The sequence below is a fragment of the Bubalus bubalis genome, chromosome 14, assembly GCF_019923935.1.
Source record: "Bubalus bubalis isolate 160015118507 breed Murrah chromosome 14, NDDB_SH_1, whole genome shotgun sequence".
NCBI classification, from domain to species: Eukaryota; Metazoa; Chordata; class Mammalia; order Artiodactyla; family Bovidae; genus Bubalus; species Bubalus bubalis.
Genome location: NC_059170.1, coordinates 73406529 through 73424731, shown reverse-complemented (window position 1 = coordinate 73424731; position 18203 = coordinate 73406529). Strand labels below are relative to the sequence as shown.

At 46.0% G+C, this 18203-nt stretch overlaps 1 protein-coding gene across 14 annotated transcripts in view; it reads right to left on the bottom strand.

Annotated features, from left to right (window-relative positions):
• The window catches only part of KIF16B (kinesin family member 16B), a 298517-nt gene extending 280794 nt beyond the window's left edge, over positions 1 to 17723 (bottom strand). For 5 of the 14 annotated variants that reach the window (XM_044928278.2, XM_044928279.2, XM_044928280.2 and 2 more), the window contains exon 1: positions 17540 to 17720. In XM_044928278.2, the coding sequence (XP_044784213.2) occupies positions 17540 to 17586 (47 nt within the window). In that variant the 5' untranslated portion in view covers positions 17587 to 17720. Of the gene's footprint in view, positions 1 to 17539 lie in introns of all 14 variants that reach the window. The other 9 variants (XM_044928276.2, XM_044928277.2, XR_006544691.2 and 6 more) reach the window with 4 other exon arrangements.
• Positions 17724 to 18203: the final 480 nt, after the last annotated feature.

The window sequence follows — 18203 nt, the reverse complement described above, 5'->3', positions numbered from 1 at the left end:
ATACACTGACATCTAGTTTGTGGTCTGGTAAAGACAAAAGATGGAGAAAAGAGGTGCCCAAGCATCAGGATTTTTTGCTTTTTTAAGTTGACTCTTTCTTAAGAAGGGAAAGAACCAGATTTCCCAGCTAGTTGGCGAGACAGGCAGGTGGATGAGTGGGAGAGGAGATGAAGGAGTAGGTAGATGGGAGTGAGTGGTAATGAGGACGGATGGGTGGGTGGACAGATAAGTGGATGGATGGGTGGGTGGGTGGATGGGTGGGTGAATGGATGGATGGGTGGGTGGGTGGATGGGTGGGTGAATGGATGGATGGGTGGGTGGGTGGGGTGGGTGAATGGATGGATGGGTGGGTGGGTGGGGTGGATGGATGGGTGGATAGGTGGAGTGATGGGTAGGTGGATGGGTGGAGTGATGGGTGGGTGGATGGGTGGATGAATGGATGGATGGGAGGGTGGGGTGGGTGGATGGGTGGAGTGATGGGTGGGTGGGTGGATGGGTGGGTGAATGGATGGATGGGTGGGTGGGGTGGATGAATGGGTGGATGGATGGGTGGGTGGAATGATGGTTGGGTGGATGGGTGGAGTGATGGGTGGGTGGATGGGTGGGTGAATGGATGGATGGGTGGGTGGATGGGTGGAGTGATGGGTGGATGGATGGGTGGGTGGATGAGTGGGTGAATGGATGGATGGATGGGTGGGTAGGGTGGTAAATGGATGGATGGATGGGTGGGTTGGTGGGGTGGGTGAATGGATGGATGGGTGGGTGAATGGATGGATGGATGGGTGGGTGGATAGATGAGTGGATGGGCAGGTGGGTGAGTGGATAGATGAGTGGATGGGCAGGTGGGTGGATGGATGGATGAGTGGATGGGCGGGTGGGTGGACAGGTGGAGGGGTGGGGTGGAGGGGTGGGTGGACGGGCAGGTGGGGTGGACAGGTGGGGTGGGGGCGGTGGATAGGTAGGTAGTGGGGGGGGGGCGGAGAGGGCGGGTTGCGGGTGGGTGGATGGGTGGAGTGATGGATGGATGAGTGGATGGGTGGGTGGGGGGCCAGGCAGGTGGACGGATGGGCAGTGGCGGCAGGTGGCTGGGAAAGTAGGGCTGCTCCAATTCCAAGGCAGTAGTTCCCACCCCTCTGTATTCAGTCACACCTGATGCCCCCCCAGGGCTGCCTGTCAGTCTCACTCCTTGGCTTTCACACACGTTAGAAAAGTGTTACATCCATTTGTAAAACAGTTCCCATTACCTACAGAATCAGCTTTAAGTTACACCATTTCAGGACAACAAAAAGGAAGAAACGATAATGAAGTCCAGATGGCGCGACCCCAGAATCTGGGCCTCCCGGCCCTGTGCCCGCACGCAGCAGCCATCTGAAGTTTCGGACACGTGGCAACACTGCAGCTCCCCAGCCACACGCCCCAGCCCAGGGCCGGTGGACCCTTTCTGCTTAAAATGCCATCGCCCACCTTGTCTGCACAGCCAACTCGTGTACAGAGTCCTGCCCTCAGTGGTGGAGTGCTCCGGGCTGTCCCTCCCAGCCCTGAAAAGGTGCTCCACTCAATACCTCTGCAGCCCCTCACCACCATGCCCTGAGAACCCACCATCACCCACAGAACTGGGGACATTCTTTGTGTCTATGGCTCCCACTAGGTCATGAGCTACTGGAGGGCAGGGATCGTGAGCCTGTTCATCTCTGACGAAAGAAAAAGCCCAATAAAAGCTCAATGGCTGGACAGATGCCAAGGTCACCAGAAAAATATCCGCTCTTCACCACATGAAGCCTATACAAACCACAGAGCTCCATTTCTGTTATAACATCTACCTGTAGACTTGAGCTCACACTGATTCTCCTTTATCCCAACATATACTGGATGTTATTATCTACACAGAGACCCTAACACTAGGGGACAAGCAGACAAAGTCCACTCATTACTGAGTTATGTAAGATTCTGCTCCATCATCACACTACTCATGTGAAATCCCAAAAGGCACGACACGAAATTATAAGTTACCACTGACTTGCCCACTCTGTGCAAGCACTTTACCGCCATGAATTCCTTACGCTGTGAAAATAACCTTACAAGTAGGTTATCACTGTCCTCGTTGTACAGATGAAGGAAAAAGAGATCAGAAGATGAAAGTATCCTTGAGAAAACCATGCAGGTACTTACTGGCAGTAGCAGGAGGCAACTCTGGGAGCATCTGACTCCCCTACCTTTCAACACCCATGCCTCTCTTGCACCTTCACTGAGCACCGTGTGAAAGTCTGGAATTATGAGGCAGTGAAATTTCTGTCCTGCTAATTTAATCCAGCCACAGTACTGAGATGTCCCTCCAAGGAAAAGATCCCACACAAAAAAAGCAGTTTCTCTTATGTGAGAGCACTTAATGTCTACTGAGTGAAGGCAGGAATGAATAAGAAATGGAAAATCAATAACTACAAACACGGGCCAAAGCCTGAAAAAGACGGTAGAGAAAATAAATCAGATTTATCCAAGACTGATTATCAATAGCTGTCTCTCAAAAGTCAAGAGTAGAATAAAATGAAGAGGGAGAAAGATGGTAAAAGCAGAAACAACCACAAAATCCTCTGACTCTTTATAATCAAAAGAGAGAGGAATTCCAGCCAACATCAAATTAGAGACAATCAAATCCATTCCAGAGCACTTAGGTTCCAGGAAAGAAAGAATAAATTCCTTCCACTGGTCCTTTAATTCATTTATTAGTCATCAGAAAGAACAGAAAATCTGAAAGCTTTTAGTAGGACGTACAGGTCAAGTTAACACTAGAAATAAGGTTCTCTTGGGGAAAAGCCCCATCAAGGATTAAAGGTCCCCAACTGTCCTTTTCATTGACACGTGGAACAACTAATCCAACCAAGGGGTCAGCAGCTCAAATAATCAAGGATGCCAGGAGGCAAAATTCCTCAGTCCTTTGAGGAGACAGAGGTACTGGGGGCCTGGGAGGTGGGTACCTATTCTCACCTTTAATATAGTGTATCAGTATAGTCAAAGTTGGCCCTAAGAACAAGAAAAGCTAAAAAAGGAGATATTTTACAAGACAACTAAATGACTTGTGTGATCTTAGACCACAGAAAGAGGTGCTATGGGGGCAACTTGGGAAATCTGGATGCATCAGACCACTGAATAATACTGTATCAAGCTCCTTGCCTGGTTTTTAATTATACTACAGTTGTACAAGGTGAAAAATACATGGGAACGCTGCGCTATTTTTGTAACTTTTGTACCTATTTCAAAATGAAAAATTTTTTAATATTTTTCAAAACAGAAGAAAAACATCTCAGCTGGATCACCATACATGAGCACCAGCCCAGGACTACAGACTTTTTTCTCATAGTTGCCCTTCTATCTGACCAAGCAGAGATAACTCCTATAAAAACACTAACTTTACAAAAAGGAAGCGAACAGGCCAAAACCTAATATTTTAAAAGCTATATCTCTGCAACGTGCTTCATTTCTGAGCTAGTCTCCATCAACCTGAATGGTTTTTCTTGAAAGCTCCCTGGCAAAGTTTAAGTCCCACTCAGAGGGAACTCACAAAGTAATTTAGCTGTGCCCCAGGCTGAGTCACCTTGATGACTTAGACTCTGTTTAATAAACCCTGAAAATAAGGATCTGGAGGTTCATCCAGGCAAGAGACCCCAAGACCACGAGGCACAAGGACTTGAGAAAGAAAGCTCCTGACAGTGGACATCCCACGGTCGGCTCAGGTTCCTAGATTCTTCGGCTGAAAATTCTCATTCTAAGCTTTACTTATCCTCTTGGGGTCAAAAGCCCAACCCCCACCCCCAGCTTCCCAGAGGAAAGAGGACTCACTTTCTAGTAACATCCTAATTTCAAAGTTCTCTCACATAGAAAAATCAGATTTTACCAAGTTCTGCTCTGAATAATGGATTCATTACACTAAGGTTTTCAAACTGCCAATTATAAAATCAGTTTAGTGGATAATAACCATCTTTTTTAAAAAAAATGAAACGGTAGAGAGTACAAAACATGAGCATGGACTGAGCTGATAAACGATTTACTGCAGACGTTTTAAGTGCATCAGTTCAGTTCAGTCGCTCAGTCATGTCCGACTCTTTGCGACCCCATGAATTGCAGCACGCCAGGCCTCCCTGTCCATCACCAACTCCCGGAGTTCACCCAAACTCATGTCCACCGAGTCAGTGATGCCATCCAGCCATCTCATCCTCTGTCGTCCCCTTCTCCTCCTACCCCCAATCCCTCCCAGCATCAGAGTCTTTTCCAATGAATCAACTCTTCTCATGAGGTGGCCAAAGTACTGGAGTTTCAGCTTTAGCATCATTCCTTCCAAAGAAATCTGAGGGCTGATCTCCTTCAGAATGGACTGGTTGGATCTCCTTGCACTTCAAGGGACTCTCAAGAGTCTTCTCCAACACCACAGTTCAAAAGCATCAATTCTTCGGCACTCAGCCTTCTTCACAGTCCAACTCTCACATCCATACATGACCACAGGAAAAACCATAGCCTTGACTAGACGAACCTTTGTTGGCAAAGTAATGTCTGTGCTTTTGAATATGCAATCTAGGTTGGTCATAACTTTCCTTCCAAGGAGTAAGCATCTTTTAATTTCATGGCTGCAGTCGTCATCTGCAGTGATTCTGGAGCCCAAAAAAATAAAAGTCTGACACTGTTTCCACTGTTTCCCCATCTATTTCCCATGAAGTGATGGGACCGATGCCATGATCTTCGTTTTCTGAATGTTGAGATTTAAGCCAACTTTTTCACTCTCCACTTTCACTTTCACCAAGAGGCTTTTTAGTTCCTCTCCACTTTCTGCCATAAGAGTGGTGTCATCTGCGTATCTGAGGTTATTGATATTTCTCCCAGCAATCTTGGTTCCAGCTTGTGTTTCTTCCAGCCCAGCATTTAAGTACATAGTCCTGCACAATTGTCATCAGCCTTCCAAAGCACAAATGTCCTTCATTGGAAACATGATTAATCCTTTTTCACTAACTCAGAGGTAGAAAAATGTTTTAAATGAACTTACACTCACAAGAACTTTTATCAGAAAATCTGAAATGTTCCCACAGGCAAAAATAAATAAATAAATAAATACTGTTGAAATGGAAGGCAAAAACTTTTCCTGCAAAGTATTTCCTTCAGATATGCATTAATTACAAAAAGGAAAAAAATGTAACAATACGGTGGACACCACCTTGACCAAGGGACCAAGGTCAACATCACCAGTAAAAAGACACACTGGCATTATGAACCCCCATGATAGGAGACAAAGGGCACTCACATGGCATTCTACAAATTCTCCACACGCCAGAACCGAGTAACTTCACTTTAGTCATGACAAAATGTCAGAGAAATTCAAACTGAGGGACATTAAGAACAAAGCTAGTGGAGGTGATGGAATTCCAGCTGAACTATTTCAAATCCTAAAAGATGATGCTGTTTAAGTGCTGCACTCAATATGCTAGTAAATTTGGAAAACTCAGCAGCAGCCACAGGACTAGAAAAGGTCAGTTTACACTCCAATCCCAAAGAAGGGCAATGCCAAAGAATGCTCAAACTACTGCACAATTGCACTCATCTCACACGCTAGCAAGGTAATGCTCAAAATCCTTCAAACTGGGCTTCAACACTCCATGAACTGAGAACTTCCATATATCAAGTTGGATTTAGAAAAGACAGAGAAACCAGAGATCGAACATCTGTTGGATCATAGAAAAAGCAAGGGAATTCCAGAAAACATCTACTTCTGCTGATTACACTGAAGCCTTTGACTGTGGATCACAAAAAACTATAGAAAATTCTTAAAGAAATGGGAATACCAGACCACCATCCCTGCCTCCTGAGAAACCTGTATGCGGGTCAAGAAGCAACAGTTAGAACCGGACATGGAACAACGCACTGGTTCAAAACTGAGAAAGGAGCACATCAAGGCTGTATATCATCACCCTGCTTATTTAACTCACATGCAGAGTACATCATGAGAAATACCAGGCTAGATGAAGCACAAGCTGGAATCAAGACTGCCAGGGGAAAAGTCAATAATTTCAGATATGCAGATGATACCATCCTAATGGCAGAAATCGAAAAAGAACAAGAGAGCCTCTTGATGAAGGTGAAAAAGAAGCATGAAAAAGCTGGCTTAAAACTCAACATTCAGAAAATGAAGATTATGGCATCCAGTCCCATCACTTCCTGGCATAGAGATGGGGAAAAAGTGGAAGCAGTGACAGACTTTATTTTCTTGGGCTCCAAAATCACTGCGGACAGTGACGGCAGCCATGAAATTAAAAGACGCGTGCTTCTTGGAAGAAAAGCTGTGACAAACCTGGACAGCATATTAAAAAGCAAAGACACCACTTTGCCAACAAAGGTCTGTTTAGTCAATGCTATGGTTTTTCCAGTAGTCAGGTACAGATATAGAGGGTTGGACCATAAAGAAGGCTGATCTCCTAGGAGATCAAACCAGTCAATCCTAAAGGAAATCAACCCTGATTACTCATTGGAAGGACTGATGCTGAAACTCCAATACTTGAGCCACCTGATGTGAAGAACTGACTCACTGGAAAAGACCCTGATGCTGGGAAAGATTGAGGACAGGAGGAGAAGGGGCTGACAGAGGATGAGATGGTTGGATGGCATCACTGACTCAGTGCACATGAGTTTGGGCAAACTCCAAGACAGTGAAGAACAGGGAAGCCTGGCATGCTACAGTCCATGGGGTCACAAAGAGTCGGACACAACTGAGCGACTGAACAACAGCAGCTACTAAATAACTCACTGGCACTCTCTGGAGTCTCAGAAACTGTCACTGACCAGACGAGTTTAAGGAGACAAAGCAACTAAATAGCATGTGGGATCCTGCACTGGATCCCAAAACAGAAGAAAGATGTTAGTGGGAAAACCATGTCCAGTTACCAGGGTTTCCCTTGTTAATACCTTGGTCCTAACAACTGCACCATGTAACATACAATGCTGATTCAGAGGAAGCTGGGGGAAGCATATATGGGAACTTTACTGTGTAACTATTTCAAGTTTTAAAAAAAAAAAAAAAAAAAACTTTTTCCAAAGGAACAAGAGTGTTCCGTCCCATAAACCACATATCACTGAAAGAGTGTTTTACCACCAATCCTCTAACCTTAAGAGATATACATAACAAATTTGACATATATTGTGTATAATTAACTTAATACACAGGATTCCCTGGGGGGTCAGATGGGTAAAGGATCTGTCTGCAATGTGGGAGACCAGAGTTCAATCCCTGGTTGGGAAGATCCCCTGGAGAAGAGAAGGACTATCCACTCCAGGATTCTTGCCTGGAGAACCCCATGGATGGAGGAGCCTAGCAGGCAAGAGTCCATGGGGTCACAGTGAGTCAAGCTCAACTGAGTGACCAACACTTTCAGTTTCACTTTTTCAACTTCATACACAGGGAAAGCCCAAAGCCGTCCTTACCGAGGCCCTTCCTTGGCCCGCTCCTACCTCCCCATCCCCTAACATCTGACAGGAAGATCATCAAGATTCCCCTGCACTCACAGGGAGCAACGCGAGGCATCCCAAGGATGCTGATTCCTTATATGCATCCACGAACTGAGCGACTGGGAGGAGGGGCAGTCATTAATGCAGCAAGTATGTTCTGAGTGCCCATCCCTGCCAGGCACCGTTCTGGGCCCTTGGAAAACAGCCACGAACAAACCTGACAAGGTTACCAGCTTTCATGGAGTTTACATTCAAGGAGAGAGACGATAAACAAGAAACCAAACAAAAATCCTTTCACATGCACACGCACAAAACTCAATCATGGTAAATGCCATGAAGCCGATGACCAATGCAGTTGATAAAGACTTCTCAGAAGAAGTGGTATTTGAGCCAGGACCTGATCTTTCTCTAATCCCCAGTTTCCTCATCTAGAAAGTGGAGCTAAAAATATTCACTCCTGTGGACTGTTGTCAAGAATTAAATTAGATAATGATGGTAAAGGATTTAGCAGAGTTCCTAGTGAGTGAGTGCCTAGACACAGTAATTGGTGCCAAAAATCACTTACCAACACTATTACAGTGAAGCACTTTCTCAACTGACTTTAAATTCTGTGTTGACATTTGCTCCACGTGTCTATGAGTGGACTGCTGATCACAGAAACAGTTCCTTCCCCTCCCCTGGGCAGCAACAATGAATAATGAATATACTTGGGAAAGAACAGAGCAGGAAATACAAGCTCGGTGCAGAGTCGGAGGAAGTGAAGGAACGCACCCAGGCCCCTCCAGCAGTCCCTCCCCTGTGCCTGGTGAGAGTCACTGGGCTGAATCCAAGGGGAAAAGGACTACCTTTCCGTGAGGGGTTTCTGCGGGCCGCTGTCTGTAACTACAGCGAGACAGAAGGCAATCCAGGCCATCGAGAACAGAGGGAGGCCCTGCCCTGGGGAGGGGATGGAGGTGCTGGGGCGTTGTCACATCAGCCCCAGGCCAGAAGTATAACGTATTTCCTCCCACAAAACAGGCCTTAGCAAGATTACGTCCCAATTCCAGGATCCACAAAAACAGAAAAAGCTATTGAAATAATTTAGAAAATTAATTGTGAAACGAAACTGTGTAGGCTAAATCAGCTTTAGACCAAAGTGCTCTCTCTACATTGCACCACTGGACATTTCAAAATAACCTCTGACACAAACACATACACACAGATGTCATGAATAAAATAAAGCAAAGTTTAATATCCAATTACACTTACTAAATACTCAAGTCACTTAACATTATTTCAAACTTCTGGTACTCACATGTGCAAGTGCATCACACATATTAAGATAGTTTTAAATTTTGTGTATGAAAAACATCGCCAGTCATTTGCTTCATGTTACTTGTCAAGTCCACCTGAAAGCGGAGGAAGTCAAGTCTTTCCTAAAAGAAAGGAAAACGCCTCCATCTGCTCCAGACTCCATGAGTCAGGGTCAGCGCCAGCACAGCACTCCCCGGGGAGTCTCCCCAGGGCCCCACAGCTACCCATCCGAGTGCCTACTGCCTGGATCCCCCACCAGCATCCTAAGCCAACTCAATTCACCACGGTGGCCCTTTACTCTGACCTGCTCAGCCCACATCCTAACCTTGGGAAAGGTCATGCCTCCACTTAACAGGGCCCCAAGCCACTCAGTCATCTGGCTCTTCCCCTCTCTACACCCTACTGACTGTCTTCAAGATGTTTCTTGCAAATGCAAAACACAGGATATAAAACAGTTATACATTATGTTGCTACACAATCAGGGGAAAAAAAAAAAAGACTGGATTCAAATGCACCTGAATTTTGGATCATCTCTGGATCATGAAATTACGATCAATTCTCGATTTGATTTCTTGGGTACACTTATCGCACACATTTTTCATAAGCACACAGTATTTTCACAATCGAAACAATATTGTGAAAGTTTTTTCAGGGTCCTGTTCATAAGTTTCGATCTCATGTCCTTTCCTATTACTCAGAACTCCAGCCTCATCCAGGGTCCCAGCCCTCTCAGCCACACTCCAGTTCCCTGAACGTCTGCCCACTCCACAGACAGCTGAGGCCTCGGGGCCCTGCAGCCCAGAATGTGGCAGCAAAGTCAGTGGGATAACGGTGCATACAAGGCACTTAGCACCGCCCTTGGGAAATAGTCAACCAATGCTCACTGTTGCTAGCCATAGTGGTGTTACTCTACACTGCTATTGGATGAAACTTCTGAAAATCCATCAGCAGCTCCCAGCGCCTAAAAAGAGCAACCAATATTTACAGAGCACTTACTCTGAGGCCTGATACTGTTAGCAAGGGTTACTTCATTCAAAAACCATCTCACCCCACGAGAGGGCTCCTGCGACAATCTCCACCTTACAGGTGAATAAACGGAAGCACAGAACACCCGAGTAGAGCGCCAAGACCCAGAGCGAGGAAGCAGGAGAACTGGGGCTCAAACCCAGCCCAGCCCAGCCCAGCCTTCCTGTCTGACGGAACTTTCCACGAGGACGGACATGCCCTGTTCCACATGTAGACACTGAGCACTTGAAATGTGACTTGTACAGCCAAGAAACTATATTTTACATCTTATTTAATGTTAATATGAGCAGCTGCACGCAGCCAAGGGCTATGACGCTAACCAGCACAAGACAGGACTATAAAAGCCCCAACTCCCAAGCTGAACAAAGAAATGTCCTCAGAACACCCTGCCTACCAACCTCTCAACCAATCCTTACCAAAATCTCCAGTTTGTCTAAGATCCCCGGTAACTGTATTTGGTGCCATCTGCCAGGCATCCCCGCGTGTCCTCATCTGAGCCTTCTGTACTATGGGGGGGAAACCCATTCTCCACCATGACCGAGCTATGTGACCTCAGGCAGGCTCTCTGGGTCTCTGAGCCTTGCTCCTCATCTGCAGAATGGAGGGACTGTGCTGCCTTTCAAAGGGCATCAGTCAAGAACTTCACAGACCCTCTCTAAATGGTGGTCGCTGACACCCTTTCTTCAGGGCTCAAGTGAGTCTCTACCCTCTCATCGAAGGGACCCTGGGAAGCTACAGACCTCTGCCTCCAGCCTCCAGAACCCCGAGGCCCCCCTGACAACCACACGCAGGTTCTGTTGCTGCCAGCGTGTGTGGCTGTGGCCCTGACTTCTCCGCCAGCAGCCCAGCCGTCCCCTGAGGCCAACAGCTCTGTCATCAGCGAGCCCAGGACAACAAGTCCCCGGGCGGAGGGCTCCGAAGGGAGGCGGAGCCTGATCAGCCCGCTTGATTATCTGGGGCGGCCGTTCCGTTTCCCCTCTGTCAAATGGGGGTGAAAAGCCTCTGTCAGTGAGTTGGTGGGAGGGGGAAAGGAAGTCCCCAAGGTGAAGAAGTGAGCACGTGCCTGGTGCAAGGCGAGGCAGCAGCTCAACAGACACGTCCCACCGGAGCCTGGTGCGGAAACAGATCGCAGAGGCCTCCGCAGGGCTATCTTCCCCGCCACACCTGCTCTCCAATGGGAAGACTTCAGCAGAGCCTAACGACATCAACCCCAGTCAAACAACCACTGGCATTTTTTCTTTTCCTTTTAACTTGACAGACATGACAGCAAATTCTACTGAGAGGCTAATCGGGAAGAGAGGCTGAGAACCGTCATGGATAGAAGGTGTGGGGTGGACCTGCCTTGTCAGATGAGAAAGCACATTACAAAGCTAACATCTGGTCTGCTGCCAGCACTCAACAAAAAAAAATTGGGGGGGGGGGGGACATTTTTAAAATACAAGTTATTGCATAAAGGTACGATTGTGAAATTCTAATAATAACAGCAGCCATGGCACCCCACTCCAGTACTCTTGCCTGGAAAATCCCATGGATGGAGGAGCCTGGTGGGCTGCAGTCCATGGGGTCTCAAAGAGTCAGACACGACTGAGCGACTTCACTTCCACTTTTCACTTTCATGCGTTGGAGAAGGAAATGGCAACCCACTCCAGTGATCTTGCCTGGAGAATCCCAGGGACGGCGGAGCCTGGTGGGCTGCCGTCTATGGGGTCGCACAGAGTCGGACACGACTGAAGCGACTTAGCAGCAGCAGCAGGCTTCACAGAGCCCATGCTATATGCCAGGCACCACGTGTAGAGCTTTGCCCCATGCAAGTATCTCTTCTGAACCTCATGAGTGTTCTTCACACTGCCAGCTGCAACTCATCAGTAGATCTTAAAGTCAATTTAGTAGACCTAAAAATAGACATTTGGGGGGATTTCCCTAGTGGTCCAGTAGTTGAGACTCCTGGCTTCCATTGCTGGGGCTGTGGGTGTGATCCCTGGTCAGGGACCTAGGATCCCACATGTCCCAAGATGTGGCCAAGAAATTAACTTTTTAAAAAATTTTAAGAGAAAATTTTAAAAGAGATAGAATAGAATAGGATAAAATTGAAACTATGAGTGAATTGCATGTAACACTTCATAAATCTTTTACATATCTACAGGGCTTCCATTTTAAATGTGTTTCTTATTGTGAGTCATAGTAAAAAGTATTTGGAAAAGACCTTGTCTCACAAAAGATTTTATAAGGTATATATAATTATCGTCACCATTTTGCAGATGTAAAAATTGGGGCTTAGGACAATTAAGTCTCTTGTTCAAAGGTACCCAGCTGGTAAATGACAGCTAAGACGGGAACCCAGGCTGTCTGCCCTCAGACCCCGAACATGTAACCCCAGTAGATCAACCAGATAGGATGGATGACCCTGAAGAATCACCTAGTGTTTCCAGGAAAAAAAAAACAGGCAACTGAAACCGACAGGAAATGGACAAATTAGTTCACCAATTATTATTTTGCTGGCTCTTCAGAAGGTAAAAAAAAAAAAAAAAATCTATCTTGTAAGGCTGTAAAAATGAAACCAGTGGAAAAAGAAAAGATGAGGCATCAGACCAGGGGGAGAAATCACCAAGAAAAAGGCAGAGACAGTACATAAATAGTAAGCTTTTGCCCACAAAAATTATGAATGAATGAAGTGTCTGCTGACATTTTATTCGTGTTATAAAGCATAGCTGTGACTGTCTAGAAAACTGACTTTTGGACAAGCTATCTTCCTCAGTCTGGAAAATGGCATGATAATCACAGCCTCTACCTGCTAATATTATGAGAAAGATTAAATGAGGTTCTGCACCACTGGTCCAGAGAAAACGCTCAATAAAGGGAGGGGCTGTTACTTGATGGAACGCAATGGCTTTTTCAAACTTCAAACTACTACTTCTGCCACATAACCAAAAACCACAAGGTAGTGCTGGGGTTCAGGGTGGGCCACCCCAAAATTCACCTCCATGACATATTGATTGTTTTAAATTAAAGTTACTTAAGAAACGGCCAATCTATGAGGGACACTGTGGCCCTCCTCTATGTCTCCCTGAAAGCAAGAAACCAATCTCCACATGAAAGGCAGACCCCCTGCCTGTGGAGGTGGAAGGACACCCCTACTGCCAAAGATGGGGATTCTGGACCTTGTTCTTCTTCAATGTGCTACCCCAAGGGGCTTCCCTGGGGGCTCAGTCAATATAGGAGGCGCGGGTCAGGAAGATCCCCCGGGGAAGGAAATGGCAATCCACTTCGGTATTCTTGCCTGGGAAACCCCATAGACAAAGGGCCCCACTGCTGCTGCTGCTAAGTCGCTTCAGTCGTGTCCAACTCTGTGCGACCCCATAGACGGCAGCCCACCCTCCAGGCTCCCCCGTCCCTGGGCTTCTCCACAAAGGGCCCTGGTGAGCTACAATCCATGGGGTCACGAAGAGCCAGATGCCACTTAGCAACGAAACAACCACCCCAAGCTCAAACCCTGTTTAGACTCCTCACTAATTGGGCACACAAAACCTAAGGTTCTTTGACCTCTGTCAATTCTTTACAAGTTTGTTTCTTTTCCGCCTGTTAACTTTCTGTCAATTTCATTATTAGACCAGCCACTAAGAACTCACCAAGAGGGAGAGGAAGAAGTTTCCTCCTCCTGGACAATTAGTAAAAAGAATGCATCACATTTTGTCCTTAATCAAGCACTGGGTGCCTCTTCAGAGGACTGGTGACCACACAGGCTCCTGGCTTAGAGTCAGTATCTCACCCCCTTGCCCCATCCTTCAACAGGATGCAACCCAACCGCCCTATCACCCCAGGCCTCTCCTTCCTACTGGCTGCTTCCTGTTTGCCTGCCTTCAGGGCTTGCACCCTTATTTGCAAAAGCCAAGACAAGAACAACTTAAGGGTCCATCAACAGACGAATGGATAAAGAAGACATGACCAACACACACATAAATATGAATATGTGAATATTACCCAGCCATGAAAAAGAAGAAGGAAATTAACAACACAGATGAATCTTCAGGGCATTATGCCAAGTGAAAACAGTCAGAGAAAGAGAACTACTGTATAGATGGCCCTTACACGTGGAATCAAAAAAAAAAAAAAAAAAAAAACAGCAACAACTAGGTCAAAGGAATTCGATTTGTAGTTACCAGAGGCAAGGGATAGGGAACAGGGGGACTGGATGATGGGGGTCAAAAGTCACAAACTTTCAGTTATAAGATAAATAAGTCCTGGGGATATAATGTACAACATGATGACCATAGTTAATACCTCTGGAAAGTATTTGAAAGCTGTTTTGAGAGTAAATCCTAAGAGTTTTCATCACAAGGGGAAAAACATTTTTTTCTTTTTTTTGGAACAATATGAGATGATGGATGTTAACTAACCTTATTGTGGTAATTATTTCACAATGTATACAAGTCAAGTTATTAGGCTGTATATCTGACACTTACAAATATGTCAACACATCTCAATCAAACTGGGGGAAAATTCTTTTAATAACTTCCTTCAAACCTCCTGAACAACGAGCTAAAAATTATTTCTGTGGCGCCAATGACTTCTTGGATAACTCTTTAAAATTACATAAACAAGTTTTGAATTATTAATTATAAAACTACCAAGAGCAAAGTAAAAACTCAAACAGTCTTCTATCCTGGCCTAATACACTCTTCATCAGCCCTCCTCCGCGGAGTTAGCTGTCAGGCTTCTTGTGAATCACTCTATACAGATACGGCCGTGTGTGTGCATTTTTAACATTTTTAACATTCACACAACTCTACAACAGTGTATGCATCTGTGAGTACCTTGCTTTTCTTACCTAATTCTCTATCTTGGAACTCTTTTTAGGACAAAGATCCTAAGAGTTTTTGTAAGTATTAAATTGTACTCTGCCAAATAACTTGGCCACAATTTTAAAATTCCCCCATTACCGTACATTTAGGTCATTTATGTTTTTGTTGTTGTTATACAAAGAATGATGCAGAAGTATCCTTATACATACATCTTGGTAGATAGGAATACAATCTATAAAATAAAATCTTAGAAATGAAATTTCTCAACCAAAGAGTTTATAAATTTCATATCTTGACAGCTACTGTCAAATTTCCCAACATGGAAGTTTCAAAGGTGCTGACCCTTTATGATCCTGTCACCAACACTCGAAGTTCAGCTAACCACCAATCTCATTGGTGAAAAAATGGTTTCTTACAAATATTATAACCTGCAACTCTTTCCTTATGAGTTAAGCCAAGCCTTTCTGGTTAGCCATTAGTATACCTCTTTCCACTTCACTGCCAACTTCCGGAACATTTTCTCTCCTTGAAATTGCTCTTTGGAAGGTTATCAACACTCGTCTCCAAGACCAAAGACGTACTGGCAACAGCAGAGCTCCATCTTGGCAACACCAGACACCAGCAACCACCGCCTCTTCCGGGAGCCCCTTCTCCCTTCCCTTCACGACCACGTGCTGTGCTGGTTCTCCTCCATGCCTGCAGGCCAATCATCTCCCTGGAAGCCCGCAGAGAAGCATATCCGAGCACCCAGCCTAATTCCCTCTTCTTCTGATGGTAAACAGTCTTCTTTTTTAATCTACTGTATATCTGTGCTTTATACAGAAAAATAAGGTTTCTTGGAATTTCCCTGGTGGTCCAGTGGCTAGGATTCCATGCTCCCAATGCAGGGGGCCTTGGTCTGATCTCTGGGTCAGCGTATCAAGATACTAGATCCCGCAAACTAGATCCTACATGCCAAAACTAAGACCCAGCACAGCCAAATAAATAGATAAACAAAATGTTAAAAAAAAAAATTTCTCCTCCTGAGAAATCACCACCTCACTGTAACATTCTTAAACTGTCATCCATATGCTAAAAATTTCCAAATGCCAATCCTCAGATCACCTGAGACTTGTGTTTTCTTCCAGTCTCCTCAACAACAGCAAAGAACTGGATGTCCTTCGGACACTTCAGACAGTGAACCTCGTCAACACTTGGGGAAGCACTCATTCTAGTGGGACACTGTGCTTGTATTTGACATTTACTGCATCTCCTGAAACTCACAAACCCAAGAGAACACACCTTCCCCAAACCTCTCCTACCTTCTTAAGCATCAAACCTCAGTTAGTGACTATTCTTCCCCTCTCCCCAACTTCCCACCCAATGAACTGCCAACTCCTGTCAATTCTGCCAGCAAACTGTCTCCGTGGATCCTTCTAGCCTTCCCATCCCCACCTGTAGCCAGACTTCTGCCTCCTCGTGCTCAATCGCTCAGTCGTGTCCGACTCTTTGACCCTATGAACTGTAGCCTGCCAGGCGCCTCTGTCCATGGGATTTCCCAGGCAAGAATACCAGAGTGGGTTGCCATTTCCTTCTCCAGGGTATCTTCCTGATCCAGGGATCAAACACAGGTCTCCAGCATTGGCAGGCGCTAAATAAATGCTTTCTAATTACTCAATACAATCTTGTAGCATGTGCTCCAAAGCTTCTTTAGTTCAAAGAAGGAAAAGAACTTTCATATGTTGTACATGTAAATCCAAAATAAAGAACAATCTTTTAAAAACATCTAAATGGGGCCCATTTGTTTTGTAGGACTGAATATACATAGAAATGTATGTATCTGACTTAGCAAAAAGTCAAACTTCTTCCCTAAAAAGCTTTAGAAATAACTTAAAAATCACAAAAGCACGGGTTTCCAATAGCTACAAATCAGAAGAATGACTCCCTATCTGCCAACAGAAAAACAGATTCAGGTGAATTAAAGAAGGTTCCAGCAATCTCTTGATTTAATAATCCTCTGATGCCTCAATCACCTGTCAGAACTAACAAACAATGACCTCCAAAGTCAACACAAGCAAAGTAGCAAAGGTCATATGGTAAGTTAAATGCTCAACTTGCTTGAGAAGCCAATAAAAACAAATGGCCTTGTGTGAACTGCTCCTATCAACTGGGAAGGACATATCCCATTTGGATCCACTTTATTCTTTAAAGTTAAACCAATTTAAAAAGTAACTATTCTAAAGCCAGTGATTATAGTCACTGAAAAGGAAGAACAGATTATTCTTCAGAGAATGTAGAGTCAAATCATTCTGAAAAGCATCACTTAGTAGAAACATTCAAGATTAAATTATAACCACCTCCCTATTAACATCGGCATATTTCAAACACGTGTACTTAAGTGTCCTTGAATTTTTTCTCCCAGGAAGCAAAACTTATTAAAGTTTTCCCATCCACTCTTTAAGCTGAAGTTAAGGATGGCGAAACTACTGATCAGAAGAAGTCAAGGTTCACGTTCGGTGAATCATCTCTTATTAAGAAATTAAAAAGTTACACCGATGATAGTGAGAGAACTTCTCAGTTGGCACAATTGAGGGGACTTTGCCTCACAGCTCTGGTGCCCCGTAACCACGCTCGTGAATTTACACCTTCAGGAAAGTGATCCCTTGATGCTTTTTAAAGGCGGAGGGTGCAAACTTCCTCAAATTTTCGGGACCGGGAAGAGTTGACAGGAATCTTCATGGCGCCGTAAACTCTTTACCCCCCGAGTGTCCTCCGGAGCAGTGTAAAAGCGAGAGCAAAGCTTCAAGTTGCCCCAGGCCCCCAGAGGCCATCAACCGGGCCCGGGGTGCCGGGGACGGCTCTGGACCCCAAGTCCAGGACGGCTCTGGAGGGGAGCTGGACACCAGCTCCCTCCGGGTGAAGAAGAGTGCGGGAGCCACCTGCGCCCCAACCCCTGTACTCACCTGCGATTCATGGGCCGGACCCTCACGGCCACCTTGACCGAGGCCATCGCTCATCCCGGCCCGGCCCGCGTGCGCCCGCGCGATCCCGCGCCCGCCGCAGCCCGCGACTCCTGAGACTCTGCCCGCGGCTCCCGCCCCCTTCCCCGGCCCCCGCCCCTGCGCTCGGGCCGGACTCCACGGCAGCGGCTGCCCTCCGGCCCCGCCTCTGAGCATGCTCAGAGCGGCTCCAGCCCTCGTGATACGCGCTCCGCGCTCCGGCGGCGCCCGGGCGGCGCGCAGGGGCGGAGCCAGGGTGCCTGGGAGCCGGTTCCGAGGTCAAGAAATCAGGTAGTTCGAGCCTCAGGGCTGCTAGGGACGGGGCGATTTTAAGAAAGCCTAAAACCCAACCTCATTCCTTGAAAAAACTGGGAGGGGGCAGAAGAAGAGGAGTTCGCAGCAATTTAGGGCCAGCTCAAGAACCACAATCCTGAGGTCAAATTACCAAAAACAGTTTTTCAGCCCTAACCAAGGACCTGGCTTTACCCCACCGGGAAGGAGTTAACTCATCCAATTTAAAACCGGAGCACAGAGATAATCACAGCTTGATAGTGGGCCACTGCTCAGGTCTTCTCTACTACTCTGAAGCTGTCTGAGCCTGTGTTCTGGACCCTTCAATTCAGGGATA